Raw genomic sequence first — 20,586 nt, 5'->3', positions numbered from 1 at the left:
TGGGGTTGATGATCCTTATATTTTTCATTGCCCAAGGTCACCATTTGGTCTGGAACTTGTAAGAGTCTCTGGTAGAACATGTGAAACACTTGTAAAAACTATGGGAGCAAACTAAATTATTTTTTTTTAAAAAGCAACTCTTTTCTCCAACTCACTTCTTAGAAGTGATGGACGTACACCTTCCTGGCCCTTCTGGAGGTTTTACCTAGACTTCACACACTGGCAGGAAGCTCCACAAACACAAGATGCTGGACAGTGTCCCATCATTCCCACCCACTTGGTATTTTGCCTAACACAGCTTCACATCTTCTGGGACATTTCTCTTTATACTGTTTGTGGTATTGGGGATCAAACCCAAGGCCTCTTGCATGCTACGGGAGTGCTCTGCTACTGAGTCATAACCCCAATCCTTGTTAAATTTTGAGAGGCTCAAAGTGTAACAGAACCCCACCACAGAACTTGCCCTGAATTTGCAGACTTGATGCCCTGTGAACTGAGACCTGGTTCTTGGCTGTTACCTATGACCCACTAGAGGTGGGGACCACGCAGTTTATTGTTTCACTTGTCACTAAGTGGAAAGTAGATTACACAGAAATAAGATAGTTCAAATTCATAATTTTCTACCTATGTTATTGCTGAACTTCTGCCTGGTTCCCAAGGTCTGGGGAGGGGAGGGAGGGACCTACAAAGAGCCAGGGTCAACCTACCTCTTACACTAAGAGGAGAAGGCATGTGCTAGTTTTTCTGCCAATAAGCCTTTTGCTAGCCAACACTTTCCACCCTCCCAGGGCCCCTAACCTACCCTCCCCTCTCTACTACGTTAGTATATCTACCTCTGTTTCTGACTCTGAGGAAGGATCAGGCCACACAGAGGGAACACTATTGGGCCCCAGCCTCCCCTCTGCTGTCCAGTCCACCACATCGATTTCTTCATCTTCAGAGCTGGCAGGAAGGGGGCCCAGCAGCTCAGAGTTATCAAATATCTCCTTGCTGGCCTCTGGAGCAGGGTATAAGTCCTCATCCATGGTTAGGGACACATCTAGCTCAGTCTCTGCCCAGTTTGAGCATGGAGGAGAGAGGTCCCTGTAAGATCTTTGGGGAAGGTCAGGGGAGTCAATGTGAAGAAGTTTGTCTCCCTGACCATCCAGTGGCTGGGAGTTGGTAATTTCAAGATGTGGAGTCCAAGAATCTCCCACTGAAAGCACCCCTCCTTCACTCATCTCAGAGGGCATGACAAGAGGACTAAAGGGTTCAATTGGCTCTTTGTTCTCAGAAGGCATGACAAGGGGACTAAAGGGCTCAATTGGCTCTTTGTTCTCACCAACAGGTTCCTTTTCCAATCCTGTGAGCTCCCTGGGCCAGAGTTCCATATCTGGTAAACACCATTCTTCCCCTTCAATCCAGTTCTTTCCTGTTTCTGTCAGGTGATAACTAGGGGTTCTGCAGCCTTCAACCTCAGGACTCTCCAAAGACCCAACAGGTGGCTCAATGTCTGAGCCACAGAGCATGAAGTCAAGGATCTCTTCCAGCTCACTGGTGGCCGCGGCACTTGTGATTCGGTACTCTTCAGCTTCACAGGGCTGCCTCAGCAGAGCTGTATCAAATGCATATGGCTCTCTGCAGTCAATATTCATCATGGGTTCCTTCCCTACCAGCTCTGGACTAGACCCAAACTCTGACTTCACCACAGGGTGATCTGGGGAGTGGCTAGCAGAGAGCAGAAAGTCTTGTAGCCTAGAGACAACGGGGGAGTCCTGACACAGTTCTATTCTAGTAGATGGCATCTCCTGCTCATTAATTGAGGATAGCTGAGTCCCTGGAGGTTCTAAGTCTCTTCCAGGATCTGTGATCTGGGGGCTATCTTGAGAATTTTTGAGGGGAGGCTCCTGTACTACCTCCCAGCAGGTCCCATTTACAATTTTCCTAAGTTTTACTCTCCCAATCTGCCCTTCCTCTGCAGAGTCTGAGTTGGGTGCCCTGACTTCAGGGCTCCGCTTCTTACTCCCACCTGTCTTCCCAAGACCAGATGGACTTGGGGTGTTCTGTAGAGGACTAGCTCTTCCTGGCTTCTGTTTGTCCGCTGGTGCTTCTTTATTTATACTCCTTTGCCGCCAAAGCCGCCGACCGGGGGCTGTGGGCACTGTGGATCCACTTAAAATGCTAGGCTTTGATGTACAGACATCAGGAGATGGCTTTGAGCGACTTAGCCTGATCTTCCTGGGCAACAGTCGCTCGTCCACAGAGGGGTACAAGCTGGGTGGGGAAACTGCCGTAGGACCAAGGACAGAGTCATTCTTGTTTTCCTTAGATCCCTGACTTTGGCTTGATGGAGAAGAGCTTTCCTCTTGGGGAGTCAGGCAGGATCTAGCCTTCCTCTTGAGCAGAAGAGTGCCTGACAAGTTCTCAGCATTTGGTCGGTTACTCTTTTCCTGGGGACCTTCCTCCTTCCCCAAAGACTTCAACCTAACTGCCCCAAGAGGACAAGGAGTCTGAGTAACAGGCAGTGGAGTTCGTGGGCGGCGGCTGGGTGCCACCACTCTGGCAGAGATGGGTGCAGCACTTGGCGGTTGTAAACACTCTCGGTTCAGTCTTCGGCCCTGAGGGGCCTTCACCAACTTTCCACCCTCTAACTGAAGAGATTCTAGCTCAGACACACGGAGCTGACGGGCAGCAGAAAGCACGTCCTGGGCTTCTTCTCGAGATACTTCCATCTCTGAGGTATACAGGAAGTCCACCAGCTTTCTAAGTGTCCTGATTTTCAGACCCCCCAGCTCCAGCACCACCTTCCGACCCTGAGCTGGCCTTTCCCGTTCCAGGCGTTCTGTGAAGAAGGGGCTGCAGGCTGACAGAATGCAGCAGTGGGCTGGAACTGCCTCACCTGGAGAGAAACCCACAACTTTCCTTATGTAGACTGGCATGTTCATGAACCAAGCACAGACATTACTACCCAAATGTACTGCCCCTTCTCTTAGTTTTTTTTCCCTATGGCAATTCAAATAAAAGTAGAACTTTGTTCCTTCTGCTTGCCTGGAATCTTCTGCCATTACCCCTCTGTTAGCTAACTTATTTTTTTAATAATCTTCCAAAATCTTGCCTACATCACTTCATTCAAAAAGTCTTCCTCCAGCTGGGGAGTGGTGCATACCTGTAATCCTAGCCACTTGGGAGTTTGAAACCCTGTCTCAAAAAAAAAGTCTCAAAAAATAAAATAGGCTGGGGATGTAGCTCAGTGGTAGAACACCCTTGGGTTTAATCCCCACTACCACCAAAAAAACAGCAAGCCTTCCAGTCCACAAGTATGGGGGGTCTGGTGCTCCTAGGCACAGAGAGGTACTCAATAACTATCATAGCACTTACCGATCTGAACTGGAATTAGCCATCTCCATTATACCGTAAGCTCTTTGAGGACAGGGGTCATATCTGTCTTGTTCACTGAGGTATAACCAGTACTTGTCACAAAATAGAGCTTATATTTAGTGCTTGCCACAAGGTAGAAAATCAAATACTTGCTGAATAAATGGTTTTGACACATGAGTTTTACACATGAGTTTGACACAAGTTTTATAGGAACAATGTGTGGTCTAACAGTAGGTTTAGAGGCGAACAATCAGGCTTCAACTATCCTGCTGTCTACCAGGGAGAGGTCTGTTCTGAGCTACCTCCTCATTTTATGACCAATTTCCAGGCAATATCATTCAGGCTATCCCATGTCTTCAATTAACAAAAGGTTGCTAATGACTCCCAAAGCCCTATCACTTACTACCTAGATATCTTTCCTGAGGTTACAAACATTATGGCCTGCATACTTGCATGGATGTCTCCCAAGCACCTCCAATGCAACCTTCTAAGGAAATGAAATTTTGCCACCCAAAACCTCCCAATTTCTATTCCAAAATAAAGTATCCCATTCATCCCCTTGCCTCAGTCATCTAATTCTTCTCTTCCTTACATATATCTAATCAGATGTCAACTTTAAATAACTTCTAGAGTCATCAGGCACTGTTCTAAGGGTTTTACCAGTATTAATCCATTTATTCACCACAACCTTGTGATGTAGCTACTGGTATTGTAGATGAGTAAACTGGTATACTTCTGTAAGATGCCCACAATTGTAGTTAATAAGTAGCAGGGACAAAATTTGAACCCAGAATCTGGCTACAGTCTGTGCTCTTCATCACTTTAATAGCACATACTTTATTTTTTGGCAATACTGGGGTTTGAAACCAGATGTGCTCTATCATTAAACTACATCCCCAAGTTTTTATACTTTTTATTTTGAGGTAGGGACTTGCCCAGATTCCCAGGTAGACCTACTTAGTTTGCCAAGTAGCTAAGATTACAGAGTCCAACTACAATCCTTTTTTATTTTTGTTTTTGGTACCTGGGATTAAGCCCAGAGTACTTTACCACTGAGCTATATCTCTAGGTCTCTCTAAATTGATCAGTCTGCCCTTGAACTTTTGATGTTCTTGCTTAGCCTCCATAGTCACCAGGAAGAATAATATCCATTTTTTTTTTTCAGTGCCAGAGATCAAATTCAGGGCCTCACACATGGTAGGCAAGTGCTCTACTACTGAGCTACAACTCTAACCCAATATCCATATCTTAAGTTATCTCGATGTTTACAAAACTTTACAATTAATTTCATTTTTAAGAGAAAAAAAACACAATTTCACTCCTGAAAATTGTCCTAGAAACATATAGTTCTTTACCAAATAGTTTATAGTACTCAAAGGTAGTAACATTCTTCTGTTTTTTTTTTTTCTTTCACCCTTAGCCTTAAACTAATTTTATCTTATTTTATGGTGAGTTTCCAGCTGAGTTTCTACCAGTCTCTTACCTTCTGCCTGCAGAAGGACATCACAAAACACACCACTCTGCTGTTGGTGATGAAGTTGCAGAAATGCTAACCGGAGAAACCGAGGGTTCCTATATAAGATCTTGGAACTGGCAGGAGAGCACATGTTGGCAGTCTCTAATGAACTTAGATTTTCACAGATCAGATTCCTGTAAGTGAGAGAGTTCATTTCAGAGACATGGTTATACATAATTTGTTTATTTTTTTTGTCTTTGCAATAACAGAAATTTTGAGCCGGGTGCAATGGCACACACCTGTAATCCCAGCAGCTTGGGAGGCTGAGGCAGGAGGATCACAAGTTCAAAGACAGCCTCAGCAACTTGGGGCCTAAGGAACTCGGCAAAACCTGACTCTAAATATTTTTTTAAAAAGGGGGTCTTTGGGAATGTGGCTCGGTGGTTAAGTGCACCTGGGTTCAATCCCTGGTACTACGAAAAAAAAAATTTTTTTTTTCAAAGTAGTGTAAATTGAGGAAACACGAACCCTAGAAGTTGTGCTAAGGGTATCTCACTCTCTCTCCCTCTTTTTTTTTTGGAAGTGGGGATTGAATCCAGGGGTGCTTTAACACTAAACTATATCCCCAGTCCTTTTATTGTTTATTTTGAAGCAGAGTCTCCATAAGATGCTGAGAAGCTTGTTTAAGTTGCCAAGGCTGGCCTTGAAACTGTGATCTTCTTGCATCAGCCCCTGGAATCCTGGGATTTCAGGCATGTGCCACTAGCCTGGCATGAAATTCTTTCTTGAGATACCCTTGGTTCATGGCATGGTGATGCATGCCTGTTATCCCAGCAACTGGAGAGGTTGAGAGGAAAATCACAGGTCCAAGGCCAGCCTCAAAATGAAAAAAAGGGCTGGGGATGTAGCTCAGTGGTAAAGCACCCCTGGTTTCAATCCCAAGTATCGTAAATAAATAAATAAAATCATCATAGTGGTTACATGTGAGAGCTCAGAGATAAGCCTAGGTTTGAATCTTGGCTCCGTTATTAGCGTAGCTGTATAATCTCACACAGGTGACTTAACTCTCAGTCTCACTTTCTCATTCATGAAATGGGAATAATAACAGTACTTACCTTGTGGGATTGTTTTAAAAATCAAATGAGTCAACACAGGTAAAACTGCTTAGCACAATGTGGGTGTGGCACAACGTAACTATTATCCCCCAAATGAATATTATTATTATCATCCTTCAATCTTCTTCATTCATATTACTGCCGAGACTCAAACTCCTAGAGTGCTAACTACTAACATTCTCCCTCAGCACTTCATCCCAGTTCCATGGTTATAATCCTCAATTTAACACTTTTTTTTTTTTTTTTTTTTTTTTGCAGTACTGGGGATTGAACTCAGGGCCTTGTGTTTGCGAGGCAAGCACTCTACCAGCTGAGCTATCTCCCCAGCCCAATTTAACACTTTTAAAAACAATAATGGGAGCTGGTTGAGGTGGCACATTGTCTGTAATCCCAGTGACTTGGGAGGCTGAGACAGGAGGATCTTGAGTTCAAGGCCAGCCTCAGCAAAAACAAGGGGCTGAGCAACTCAGTGAGACCCTGTCTCTAAATAAAATACAAAATAGGGCTGGGAACGTGGCCTAGTGGTTGAGTGCCTCTAAGTTCAATTCCCAGTACCCCCCCACAAACAAACAAACAAACAAACAAACAATAATGGGTATAAAACTTTCTCTAGGAAGTTCTATGCATCTTCTTTTCTCTGTGCTATCACACTAACCAGCAGAGGGTGCACAATAAAGTGAAGACTCTGGACTGAGTGGGAAGATCTCTCACAAATGACATTGCCTCTCTTGGTTCAAATGTTCCTGGCCAAAGTGAGCCTGATTGATCCTGGAAGTTGACAAAAATGTGGCCTTTAGGTTTGTCTGTTTAGTTAATTACCTGGCTAACACTGGAGCAAGGATAGGTAAGCATTCTACCTCTCCCAAACAAGCTGGATAGTCTGACTTCACACCTATTACATTTCCAGTTTTGTTTTGTTTTGCACTAAAAACCCCACACTCACTGCACAGTTGTGTTCTTGTCCTGGCATGAAGTTTGCAGTCAGGTAGCACTGAGGGTTCGAATGGTTCACATCAAAACTATCAAGAAAGAAAAGAGTGGAAAAGTAAATTAGGAAAGGGCGGGCTCAATTCTCATCCCAGAGAGAGAACCATAGGTGTAGAAGGGCAGCTGTTGCAAAGGCCCTGGGGAAGCTTTCCAAAACACCAGTACTTGGCCTTGCTTCCAGACCCAACCTGGAATGGTTTTGCAGCAGGATTTGCTTCTGATGTGCTGTCTCTGCTTGGATCCTCTGTCCAGCCTGCCTTGCTTCCTATCAATGTCCAGCCTCCTGCCAACAGTTGGAGCAAAGCAGCGCAGGTGGGTCAATGGCCTGAGCGATTCCCTTCTCCGTCCAGAGCAGAGGGAATTGGGGTTGAAGGAGAAAGCAGGGCGTTAGGGAAGGCCCTGCAAAGCTGCGCGTCCCGCACACTCCGGGCGCCCCGGCCCAACTCCTTTGAGAGACCTCTCGGCGCGAAGGTTTCTGGGAGTGGAGCGAGGGGATCCCGGAGGCCCGAATTCAGGGTTGGCCCTCACCGCCACCTCTGGCCACAGGGGCTTTGCAGTCACCCCCTTGGTGCCCTCGTCGTGCTGCTGGTCCCAGCACCCACATGCACTGGGCAGTGGTGACAGCCAGGGCCCGAGTCCACGCGGCCCGTGCCACACACCGCGCGCCGCTGCCCTCGCGCCGGCGCGTCGCGGGGCCGACGTCCTTCCTCCTCCCGAGCCTCGGCTACGTCTGCCTGAATACGTCATCCCCATTGGCCGAAGGCCCCGGGGAGAGCCAATCAGAGGAGGCGCGGAGCTTTGGGCGGGAGGCTGGGTCTCGAGCGACTTGAGGGCCGAGGGAAGATGGCAGGGCCGCGGGAGGTAGGCGGAAGGGCCTGCGGGGAGGGATTCTCGAGAGGCCCGCCTGGCCCCGCGGCACTCGAGGAAAGAGCCTGGGCACTGCACCAGGGCGGTCGGAGGACATCGCCTCCTCCGCCTTGAAGAGGCCGCAAACGGCCTGCGAGGGCCGCGCTCGCTTCGAGCAGGAAAGAGCGCCGGATGTAATGTTCCGCGTGCATGAACGAGAGAGCAGACGAAGGAGCGCTCGTGTGGCCGGACACGTCTTTAGGCCGCCAGACCCCCCTCCGTTTTTATGCCTTCCTCTACCTGTGGTTCTCTGGCTGGGCGTCTCCACTCGCACCCCATGCCACGAATCTAGGTATTCTAAGGCCAGAGGGGTTCTGGAACAAGCTCCTGGAGCTAGTTTCTGAATTCAGTTTCTCCACTGATTCCACTCTGACCCCGAATCTCAGGGAACTGTTGACCCAGAGAATTGCAGAAATTCTGCCCCTGGAGGTGGTCTCCTGTGCCCTTCCCCAGACGATTTATTTAGCACAGCCCCTGACGGAAAACAGCTTGTTTCAGGAGTGATGCTAAATTAAATGATCACAAGGTAAAACATTTACAAAGAATGCAAATAAATCCACGGCATAAATCTAGACGACAGTTCTTTCCCTCTTGTGCATTAGGCCCCAGGCCCTGGCTTCCATTACTGCCCCTTGGTAGATGTCCGGTGATGCCTCACTCGCTCTGGGTGAAAATGACCTGAATCCATTTTCACAAAAAATGCTGAAGCCAACTGGAGGTAGAAAGGAAGATGCCTAACAGGAGGAGAACCTGCAAAAGGACAAAAAGAGAGGTGAGTAAATAGAGTGCTCTCAAGTATGTCTTAACTGGTGTGGTTTTGAAGCCTCTGCTCTTAAGATGAGAAAAGAAACAAGGAACAGAAGACATTTTCAGTTGTAGTTGTCATATTTGAAGAGGAAGCAGTTTCTGAAAGAACATAAAACCTAGCAGAAGGAGGACCAATTTTACTGGCTTGCAAGTAAGCAAGCAAGGGAGGAAAAGCAAAAGAGTGAAGGCAGAACAATACTTATTTATGGCCCTGGGTTCAATCCCCAGTACCATGTTAAAAAAAAAAAAAAAAAAAGTAATATTTATGGCATCTGTTGTTGAAGAATCAGCACTTGATTGGGCAGGTGTAGTACCAGTATTGACAATTTTGTGGAGGTATCAGGAAAATATAAATATTATATCTCATCATTAATATATTTTCATCAGGATGAAATTAATTTTAAAGAAGAGGACTCACTTCTTGGCTCTTGTTTGTTTTAATTAACCCTATTTGTGTTAAGAATCTCTAAAGGGAATGATAAATGACTATCCCAGGGCTTCAAAAATGATAGACTTTGGAGAGAGAGAGAGAAAGAAAGAGAGGGAGAGAAACAAAACAAAACAAAAAATGATGAGTTTTGAATGTGTAGCCACCAGAGGGTAGAAAGGAGTAAAAATATTTTGTTTTTCTTTGTATAAATAACCAGTGTTTTTTTTTGAAGTTCATTTTTTTCATTTCTTATTGGCATTTATAATTTTAGTCTATTTTAGAATTAGAATCATCATTATACAGTACTCTACCCTATGTGATAGTTTAAAATTTTTTTCGGTGTTGGGGATCAAACCCAGGGCTTTGTGCATGCTAAGCATGCATTCTACTACAGAGCTATTCTACCCCACCCTGGGGTCCCATTTCTTTTTTATTCCCCTCCCCCAGTTCTTTCCTAATCTTTCACCATTTTATGCTATCTTATTTTTCTATCTTTGTGATTATGGGTGGGGAAGTTAAACTTTTATGGATATTAAGACTGAGCATTGAAACCTGGCATGGTGGCAAATGTCTTTTAATCCCAGAGACTCAGGAGACTGAGGAAGGAGTACTGCAAATTGAGGCCTGCATCAGCAATTTAGCAAGGCCTTAAGCAATTTAGTGAGACCCTGTCTCAAAATGAAAACTAAAAGGGCCAAGGATGTAGCATAGTAGTATAGCACCGTGGTTTCAATCCCAGTACCCAAAACAAAGCAGAGCACTGATTATAATGTTCCATGTGTATAAACAAAAGAGAAACAGAAAGAAAAAACAAAAAAATCTCTTGTGTCTAAAACATATCTTCAAGCCATTAATTTCTCTCCATATTTATGCTGTCCTAATGTAAATCTCTATCACGGTAACTTGACAGGTACAATTGCTTTCAAACTAATTTTGCTTTTACACTTGTTTCCTCTTTATTTGTTGCATAAGTTTATTTACAGGATCTTTCCAAAATGGAATTTAGATCATGTCCTTCTGTTTAACCCTTCCACTCCTACAGATAAGCTTTCCTCTAAAAATAAAAAACCCCGAACTTCTTTCTCTGGCCCACATAACTCTTCATATTCTGATTTTCACCTCTCCTCTTTTTTTTTTTTTTTTTTGGTTGCTGGGGATCAAACCCAGGGCCTTGTGCTTACAAAGCAAGCACTCTACCAACTGAGCTATCTCCCCAGCCCTTCTCACCTCTCCTTCTGTCCTTATTTCCTGCATCCTCTGTTGGGTCTAGTATGTTTCATCCCACACCTTGGGCTTTGGTATTAAGAATAACCACCACTTGTACCGTCTCAGAGTTGGCTGCTTCTTACTATTTAGATTTCAACTAACTGTCACCTTTCCAGAGTTTGTTTCTGACATCCAATCTAGAGCATGCTACAAGATACTCTTATCAATCTGTTTTAAATCTACATAGTGTGGTATCTGACATTATATTATTTATCTATCTTTTGCTGTTGGGGATTGAACCCAGGGCCTTAAGCATGCTAAACATGCATTTACCACTGAGCTACATCATCAACCCTTACGTTATTAATCTTCTCTTTTATCTCTAGAAAGTAAGCTTTATGAAACTTGTCTATCTTATCATTAACATTTAGAAGAGTGCCTGACTCACAGTAGGTACTTAAAAAAACCCAGATAGAACTAGTTTATTTTCAGTGAACTGAGCATAAATAATTTATCTATTGGTATCAGTGATTGTGATGCTTTATTTGGAGATATCTGTTTAAGATAAATTTTAACATCTTTTTCACCACTGAGCTTTTTATTTATATAATTGTTTTGAGTGTTTTCTACAAATTCTTTCATGTTAAATGACTTGTCCTGAATACTGTAACTGCTAAGCAGAGACTATTCTCTCTCTCAAAACTGTTGCTATGTATGAAATATAAGGTTAAGCTCTGGGAATGTACCACAAACAAGAAAAACACTGTTCATACTTTCATGGAGCTTATCTTCTGTTGGAGAAGACAGAAACACACACAAACAAAAACAAAATAGAAAGGAAGACAAAATAATTGTAAGTTGTGAGCAGTGATGTGGAAGAAACAAGACCAATCCATCTCTAGAAAGTTATAGAACATTCTAGAATAGAGCTCTGATATAGGAACCAGAGAATCATCAAACATTTCTTGTGCAAATTATTTTCCTCTCGCAATCATCTTTGGCTTTCGAACTTGCTACGGATGGAAAGTAGAGGTAGAAGATACAAGAAGGCAATGGGAGAAGATTCTTAGATAATGAAACTTGAAGGCTGTTCATTATCTTTGTGATAATGTATTCATTTCCCATTCTAGTTTGTTTAAAATCCATCAAGCAAGTGCTACACGCTTGTTTGGTCTTGGCTACCAAGTATGAGGATCTTAAGACTGTATATCAAATGTGATGGGGTAAATAATGACTAGATCAGCCTGATTAAATGGGCACTTCATGCTAAGGAGGAGTGGAATTCCAGGGTTAGATAAGTAAAGGTCAGATTATGGTTGATAAGTGTTACTTTAATGTGTGTGTTTGTGGTACTGGGGACTGAACCCAGTGCTGTACCACTGAGCTGCATCCCCAGCCCTTTTTAAAATTTTTATTTTGAGACAGGTTCTTGCTAAGTTGCTGAGGCTGACCTGGAACTTGTGATCCTCCTGCCTTTGCCTCCTGAGTCCCTGGGATTACAGGTATGTGCCTCCACTCCTAGCCCAGTTTACAATAATGTATTGAATGAATAAATATGGTACTTTGAAAGCAACAAGGTATTTGGCCTTCATTCTGAGTGTAGTGTAAGGTAATTCAAAGGATCTCAGCTGTGGAGTCAGATTTGAGTCAGAGGTCACTTCTTAGCCAGATGACCTCTGGCAATTTTCTTCACTTAATTGAGCTTTGATTTCCTGATCTGTAAAATGATGGTAATACTCTTTCCATAGTGGCATTTTAAAAGTTAGTGGTAATGAACTCAAAGTGACTCTCACATGATAGACACTTCATTGGTTGCTATTATTGGGTAATGGTGAACCATGGATGATTTTTGTGGGACAGGACAGATACTGGTGAGTTTATACTATACCACTATACATGGTTTAAAAACCTTTATGTGTATTTTTAATTTTCATAATAGCTTTTTGAGGTAGATATCCTCATTTTTTAATTAAGGAAACAGGCTCAGAGAGAGTATAATTGAGTCAAGTGGTACATAGATTTGAGTCAGCACTCTTACAAAGGTGGGGTTTGAAGCCAGGGAGTCTGACTACAGAATCTATGCTCTTCACCACTATTCTAGATTATTCTTTATGAAGATTCATTAGTAAATCTAAAGGTTTTAGATTTTTCAGTAAGCAAGATAAAGAAAACATTCAATTCATTATTTTCTTCCTTGTTAGTAATTAGTGAGTAACAATGAAATAGTAGTCTTCGTCGTGGGTTTTTTTTTTTTTTTTTTTTTTTTTTTTTTGTGGTGCTGGGGATTGAACCCAGGGCCTTAGTGCTCACAAGGCAAGCACTCTACCAACTGAGCTATATCCCCAGCCCATCCTCAACGTTTTTGAAAAAGATCACTAGCTTGGTACATTCCTTAATCCCAGTGACTTGGGAGACTGAGGCAGGAGGATCACAAATTCGAGGCCAGCCTGGGAAATTTAGCAAGATCCTGTCTCAAAATAAAAGGGATGTAGCTCAGAGGTAAAGTGCCCTGGGTTTAATCCCCAGTAACAAAACAAAAACAAAAACCCCACCCTCGTCCTCCTTCCTGGTTCAACAGTCTAAGGTTAAAATGTTTCCTAACTCAGAAAAATAATACCTGTATAATCCTTTATTTAGGTCAAATGTAAAAAGAGAATATATGAATCAGATAATCTTAAGCTTGAAGTTCACAAAGGAATCAAATTTTCTTGATGTAAGACTTACTTTACCTATGCTGTTAACCACTTTAGGTATATTGCTTGTTTATTGGATCCCATTTACTCTCTCCCACAAATTCACCTTATTTTGATTTGGGGACAAATGGGAAGACAGCTATTTTCTTAATAGCTCAGTGGATTCCTATCTTCCTTTTGGTTCGCAGTATAGAGACTAAAAACTATTAACAAGTCCAGGCATTTTTTTTTTTTTTTCTAATTAGCTCTAATGCAATTAAACCAAAACAAATTCAGAGTTTACCCCTGATACTCCCTACCATCCCAGTCAACACACAGTAGTCCTGTTTATAGGATTTCTCTTTCCTTCCTTTCCTATCTTCCTTTGGGAAAATGTTTTGGGGTAGAAGGCAACAAACCACATAGCTGGCAAATAAAATCAGCGCTTTTCTGTTTCCTCACCCAGATAGGTAGGGAGAGGGAGCAAGAACCCCCATCAAAGAGAACGGATGCTTAAGTATGCCATTCTAAAAAGCCCTTGTTCTTTCACGCGCCCACCCTCTGAGCTCTGCAGTAATTCCTCAGAGATTGTATAGTCTCTGCTTTAAATATAAATATATATATAAAACTTCCCCCTGTCTCTTTCTCTCCTCCTCTCTCTCTTTTTTTTAATTTCCTATAATAAAGTTTCCTATTGGATAAGGTCAGCTCCCTGATTTATGCCTGGCTCCTATTGGAAGCTCGCAGGGGCTGACATCACTTAGGAAAGCGAGGGGGTAGGGCTGCCAGATCAGTTTGTCACCACCCAGGCTCCCTTGCCTTTGGCTGGGTGCAACTTCCATTTTAGGTGTTGGATCTGAGGGGGAAAAAAAGAGAGCGAGAGGGAGAGTAAGGGAGAGAGAGAGGGAGGAGAGAAAGAAGAGCAGGAAAGATCCTGAAAAGAGGAAGAGGTGGTGAAAATCAGCTGCCTTGCTGGATTCGTCTTTCTCAGCACATTTGGTGAAGCCTCGGGTTTCTTTCTTAAAGGACTGGTTTTCAGAAGTCCACATTTGAGGTGTGTGCTTTTTTTTTTTTTTTTTTTTTTTTAAAGAAAAAAATATGTGTACAGACGGGCAAAGGAGGATAAGCCAAGTCGAATTTTTGTCTGACGGTAACTAGAAGGAATTTAAAAATGAAGTCTGTATGCTGATGGGTGACTTTTAAGCAATCGTTTTCTTCCTTCTACTTTCAATACTTATGGGGGATTTTGGTATTTGACTATGTTAAAAAGGTAAAATATTACAGGAACTGGAAACAAACTTCTAGGTCTAATATTGGGAGCTGAATGAAATCGGGGTAAGAGAAGTGTGAATTTACATTTTGGTGTGTTCTTTACTTTTATATTTTTTCTGGACTAAACTAACGTACTTCTGTTTTCAGAGCCCAAATCAAAAGTTGGTTTTTTGGCATGTTGCGTGTGGGTTGGGAAAGGAATTTGTCCGGGTCGGAAGCTAGTTATACAGATGGTTCTTCGTATGTTTCAAACTTTCTTTCTTTCTTTCTTTTTTTTTCCCCTTTTACCATTGGATTTGTGGAAATGGAAAGTTGCAGGGAGCTTTGCAGCTTAAATGGTATTGTTTTTTCCTGTGGAGAGTTTGAACGGCCCAGATCGGTTTTAGCCCTGCTGTTCCTGGGTGGATCCCTCTTACTTTTCCAGGTGCCGGTGGGTGAGAGCCTCACTAACCTGCTAGATGTAACCTCCCTGCTTTGCTTTATAAAAGAAAACAAATGGATCTATGTTAACTGAATTGACATCCTCTTCTCCTAAAACTACCTTTGCTGGCAAAGATTTGTGGAGGTTACTATGTTAAATCTGTGGGTAACACTTGGTATGTGCTTAAGAAAAGGGTAAAAGTTCTATTCATGCTTTTTATTTCACCTAGTATAGTGGCAACACACCTGAAAAAAATTTCATCCTTGTGGTCTCTGAAAGGGCCATAGGTTGAATAGGTTAGGCTAAGAGAAACCATTTACACAAACTTTGGGGCTTAAAATGTATTTGAGAAAGCAAAAGGAGAGTTTTTATTTTTAAGCCAACTGGGAAGTTATTTTTTGGAGGTGAGTTTGTTTGGTTAATTTACCTTTAAGTTAGAAATCTGTTAGAACTGAAGGACCATGACTGTGCTTTCATATCTTAAACCTTAAGATTTGTTTGGTTTTGTTTTTGCATTTACATTTTTGCAAAAGTTGATTCTAGATAATCATATAGCCAACTCATCAGTAGCTGAAAACTAGGATGTTCTCTTCCTTTTGAAATGCGAATCAGTCCGAAAATCATAGCTGAGTAGATACTGCCCTAATTGTAACAAGATGGGCCTTAATGTGTAAGCTGCTCATTAGCTTTAAACTAGTATGTATCTTTAATATTCCTCTGATTTCCTACGCGCCCCCCCCCCCCCCGCCCATTCTTTTCAGACTAGAACACTTCCTTGAATTTCCTTTCTAGAATGAGAACATTTCTTGAAAGATGATTTCATCCTTGTGAGGTTGTGGCTTCAGGAGGAGATAGAACTTTGTTCCTCCTCTCAATATAATCTAGGTAAGGGCTACAGAAAAATTTTGATGTCTGGATCTCATAACAAGTACAATTAGAAAGAAAGTGTGTACAGTCTGTTGGGCATAATTCTTGTTTAATATTTTTCTGATTTTCTTTCAAATGTCCTCTCTACCTTGACTCCAGATTAGGGAGGTTTCTTAGTGGATCTTTGGAGGTTGATCATGTAGCTGCCGGCAGTGTCCGAGTGTCGGTTTCCCACTCAACCTTTGGGGGGAGGGATGAGAGAATCCGAAGGAAGAGTACAAAGGCAGTTTGAAAATAGGTTCTGGATGACTGAGTGATGGTGATTTGGGTTCAGCTTTAAATATTGGGCTTTGTGTAGTTGCAGTGAATATTGCAGTTAACTAGGGTCCAGGACTGTTTCTATGAACTAAAGCATTGTTTTGATTTGTGTGTAGTATAGAGCCTTTAGGGTGGTAAGATGGAAGATTTGTCTTTTACCTCACCACTGTTTTTTTTTTTTTCTTCAGGAATTATAGGAAGGGGTACAGATAAATAAATCTTTTATTTTTTAATTTTTCGTTTTTCTCCTTATTTTAATTTTGGTGTAGAAAATGATGACCACTATGAGTTGCAGATATTTTCCTTTCCTTGTTTGTCTCCTATATAATACTGTTGGTTTCTTTGTTATCTGAGTAAGGTAGTGATCTGTGTTCCAGGTGGAGTCTCTTTTGGGTGTTTAAAGTTCTAATACCTTTCTTAGGATTCCAGCGTGGACAGAGGACTAGAATATGTTCTCTCAGCTAGTATAAAATTGAGGCTATTTGAGCTCTTATAAAAAAGAAAAGCTCCAAATAATTACTGTCTAGCCTTCGGTTTATGAAGTAGTTGCTCTCTAGGGATGGGTGAGATAGGATTGATGCAAATAAATTAAGCATAGATCACTATCTATTGATAAAATGATTAGTTCTGTATAATTTTGCTTTCTATTTTAGTACATGATGGTCCTCTGTTAGTAACTGCCAGGTTCTCTTACCTTTCCCCTCATTGTTTTTTTATGGTATGCTAACCATTTTGCATAAACTATTTCTTAATTTCCAACAACAATCTTTTTTTTTTTTTTAAGGAATTTCAGACTAGAAGCAAAGGTTTGCTGAAAATCTTCACTGCCTAAAAATGGTGGAGGCCAGGATTAACCCTGGTCTGACTAAATACAAAGTCCAATGACTTAACCACTAATATACTGCCATTCTTCAGAAAGAATAGAAGTAACAGCTAGAACTAAAATGAACCCTTATGAGAGGCAGGAGTGTTTCATCTTATGTAGGATCACTAATCACTCAAATTTCCAGCCTTCTCCCACTTCCTTCGGCACCCATGTTGGGATCATGTGTGTATGTAAAAGATCCATTTTCTGTAGAGCCCCCGGGGAGCTGGGTATGCTAGAATGGATATTATTTTTAGAACAGGGATCTTACCATATGTGTGCCATTGCTGTCCCTTTTTTTCCTTCTTTTTCATTTTTCTTTTCTTTCTTCCTTTTTTTTTTTTTTTTTTTTTTTTTTTTTTTTTTTTGAGAGTTTCCTTATGTTGCCCAAGGTGGCTTTGAACTGATCATATTCTTGCCTCAGCCTAACCTAGTGGTTGGTATTACAGGTATGTGCTACTCTGCCTGGTTCTGATTTCTTAAACTTCTCACAGTTATCTCAAACTTCATTTGATTATCAGTGAAATTTTCTTTTTCCAGAGAATTTTCAGGTATTTGGTTTGGATGATATCATCTTGCAGGGAGAGGTTTGAGGGAGGTAGTTCAAATAATGTATTTTGTATTAAAATTGTCTCTCTCTTTTTTTTTTTTTTTTTTTTTTTGTCTTCTTTACCTCTAGATTGTGAGCTGCTTGGGTGTAGGTACTATTTTATATCTGAATCCTTTAGTATCTGTCTTCGTGTCTGTACATAATAAGGTGCTTGGTAAGCCTTGGTTAAATATGACATTTGATGACAGTCATTGAGGGATATTTATTTAGTTATTTAGCCATACTAATGATTGAGCCCAGGGATGCTCTACTACTGAGCTACATCCCCAACCCTTTTTTATGTTGAGACAGTTTCACTAAGTTGTTGAGGCTAGCCTTGAATTTGTGATCCTCAGTATTTCAGTCTTCTACGTTAGGATTATAGGCCTGAGCCACAACCTAGCTAGTGAGGGACTTTTGTGGGGGAGGCTTGAAAAGGAAGTTGAGATAGGAAGCAAAACAGCATAAATTAATAAAATTTCCATGTGGTTTTGAAACTTTTACTGTAGGCTGTATTTCAACCTACATCTTCTTCCTTTCATTTTAAGCAAAGTTTCTGGAAATACTGGAAGATTGTAACTTTTCTTTACTCCTGTTTTCTTTTCTGCAAGCAGCCCAAAGAATGGTGTGTGTAAAAAGCAAGGGGCCTAGGTTGTTCATTTCAGAAGCTGAAGACTTTAAATGTAGCTATTTTTTAGGGAAGAACACATTAGGGCAGCAGCAAGGAAGAACTGCTTTCAGCCCTGGTTGGAATGAGTGGTTTTTATATCTGTTAATAAAATCACAAAGAATGTGGAAGGATAGTTTTGAACATCACTGCTTCAGAGAAAGTATGTTTGGTATCCTTTTTTTTGGGGGGGCGGGTAGGACTGGGGATTGAACCCAGGGCCTCATGCATGCTGGTAAGCACTCTACTATTAAGCTACATCTGCAGCTCCTGATATCATTGTGGTTTTTAATCACTGCTTCAGTCATGGAATTTCAGGAGATTTTGTTCGTGAAGTGTATCAGAAAGTTTATGAGTTTAAGAACCAAAATTAGTTTTCATGGGTAATTTAGAATCATGGTAGTAACAGGAAACTTGCCTAAAGGAATAAACTGTAGGTAATCAGGATGTGAATAACTACAAATATTTTTTCATGTTCCTTTCCCTCAAAGAAAGGGGTTAAAATCACACAATGCTGAAATAGGGACTGCTCTGCTTAAAAAAATGCAACTACCTTCAGTGTTTCCAATAGAACATTGATATAACCTGGCAGGGAGATTGTTGGAGGCAAGAATGCTTCTGGATAGGAGTGAAAGGGGGAAGTTAGGATGTTATACTTTATATTTAGTTGTATAACATATGTATTTTTGGAAGTATTTTTTTCCTCCAGAATTTACTTGGAGTTTCATGTTGTTGATTATTAAATATTATATACTTATGACTATAAGGTGTAGGTCCTGCCTGCATTTACTGTTCTGGTTCAGGGACAGTGTTCTCACTTTTTAGGGCCACTTCTCTGCAGTGGGCCCAGTTCGATTGAAATAGTTTGGGCAATTTAGATCAGGTATGTAGAGAGGGGGCATTATAAGGATTCCCACTTTATTTATTTATTTATATTTTGGTCTTGAACTCCTGGGCTCTTTTACTATGTTGCCCAAGTTGGTCTTGAACTCCTGGGCTCAAGTGATCCTCATGCTTCAGCTTCTGGAGTAGCTGGGACTACAGGAATGTACCACCTTGCTTGGCTCCAAATTTTCTTAAGGCATTCTGTGCTGGTCCATGGTAGGTAATTTGTCTTGGTTTTCACACAGGGTGCCCCATTATATGATGATAAAAGTGATTTTAATGTTTTTATTTCAAACTTGCTGGAAAGTTACATGAATAGTACAATAACTCTTCACTTACTCAGATACCATGTGTTGCTTTAAATATTTTATTATTGGTTTTTATTTTATTTTTTTGTGATACTGGGGATCTATCCCAGGTCCTCAGGCATGCTAGGTAAGTGCTTTACCTCTGAGCTCCATCCTCAGCCCTATTGTATGTTTTTGATCAATATGCTGACCAAAAAGGTAATTTCCAATCTGTTTTACCAGTGTGGTGAGACAAGGCAGCAGAGCAGAGTGCTTAAGGGTATGGATGCTGAAGCCAGACTAGACTGCTTGGTTTCAAATTTTGCTCTACTACTACTAACTTATGGCAGATTGCTTAATTGCTCTGTGTTTTGGTCTTGTCTGTAAAATGGGGATACTATTAGCCATCTTATAGGATTATTGTGACAATTAAGTGATTTGATATGTAAAATTTGTAGAATAGTGCAGAGCTCAGTAATACCTTGTTTTTGCTATTAGAATGGTAAATGAACTCAAACTTATTTTTGTGTTGTACTAAATATCTTTCTTTCTTTCTTTCTTTTTTGAGGGGGGGGTGATAGAACCCAGGGATGCTTTACCACTGATCTAAAAGTTTTTTAGTAGGCAACAACTTTGTGGAGTTGTGTGGGTGGAGTTGTCCAAAACAATGGTGGTATGAGAATGGTTCACTTTTAATAAAGTGAGGCATGAAATTTTCTTTAATTTTGTTAGAGAATGGGTGTGTTTGGGTTTGGGTTTATTATTCTTGGCTTTAAAAGAGACTTTTTTTTTTTTGTTACTGGGGATTGAACCCATGGGTGCTTAACCACTGAGCCACATCCCCAGCCCTTTTTAATACATTTTATTAGAGACAGGGTCTTGCTGAGTTGCTGAGGTCCTTGCTAAGTTGCTGAGGTCCTTGCTAAGTTGCTGAGGCTGGCTTTGAACTTGTGATCCTCCTGCCTCAGCCTCCCGAATCACTGGGATTACAGGTGTTCTCCATCACACCTGGCTGAATGAGGTTCTTTACCTCAGAGTCTTGCTTGTCCAATCATGTCTTTAGGATAACTTATTTATGAATGGTTGTACTGGAAACAATTGATTACACAGAAATGAAGGCAAGCTTTTACTATCCTTTTTCTTGAAATAAACTCCCTTTTTTGTATTCAGGAAACACTTCTTTGTTTGTAGTTGTTATTTGTGGATATTTGCAAAACTAACATATAGAAATTTTGAGTTCATGAATGCTTCCTGTGAAAAGTATGCTTCCAGGAAGAGTGTGCTCTTGTATGGAAATGCCCAGCTGTGACCTGTGGGATGTATGAATGTGTTAGATGCACCTTGCCTGCAAACTTGCAGTTTTCTTTCAACCTAGGATTTCCTTTTTTCCTCCCCCTTTTTTTCATACTAAATAGCCTACGAAACTAGGGTTCTAAATAGTATTTAAAATAATTTCTGGTCAGACATAGTTATATGCCT

General features: G+C 41.4%; 2 protein-coding genes across 12 annotated transcripts in view; one reads left to right on the top strand and one right to left on the bottom strand.

Moving 5' to 3' along the window:
* Nucleotides 1–815: 815 nt before the first annotated feature.
* Nucleotides 816–4,964, bottom strand: Btbd18 (BTB domain containing 18). Its single transcript, XM_047515867.1, has 2 exons — nt 4,841–4,964; nt 816–2,878 (listed from the first exon to the last, which is right to left on the bottom strand). Exons 1-2 carry the CDS (start codon nt 4,962–4,964, stop codon nt 816–818), a joined length of 2,187 nt encoding a protein of 728 aa, XP_047371823.1.
* Nucleotides 4,965–13,737: 8,773 nt separating this feature from the next.
* Nucleotides 13,738–20,586, top strand: part of Ctnnd1 (catenin delta 1) — a 50,676-nt gene continuing 43,827 nt past the window's right edge. For 5 of the 11 annotated variants that reach the window (XM_047516504.1, XM_047516508.1, XM_047516499.1 and 2 more), the window contains exon 1: nt 13,739–13,990. The gene's annotated coding sequence lies outside the window, so the exon portion shown is untranslated. Of the gene's footprint in view, nt 13,991–20,586 lie in introns of all 11 variants that reach the window. The other 6 variants (XM_047516510.1, XM_047516502.1, XM_047516507.1 and 3 more) reach the window with 3 other exon arrangements.

Source organism: Sciurus carolinensis, chromosome 11 (assembly GCF_902686445.1).
Source record: "Sciurus carolinensis chromosome 11, mSciCar1.2, whole genome shotgun sequence".
NCBI classification, from domain to species: Eukaryota; Metazoa; Chordata; class Mammalia; order Rodentia; family Sciuridae; genus Sciurus; species Sciurus carolinensis.
This window is presented reverse-complemented; position numbering and strand designations above follow the sequence as displayed.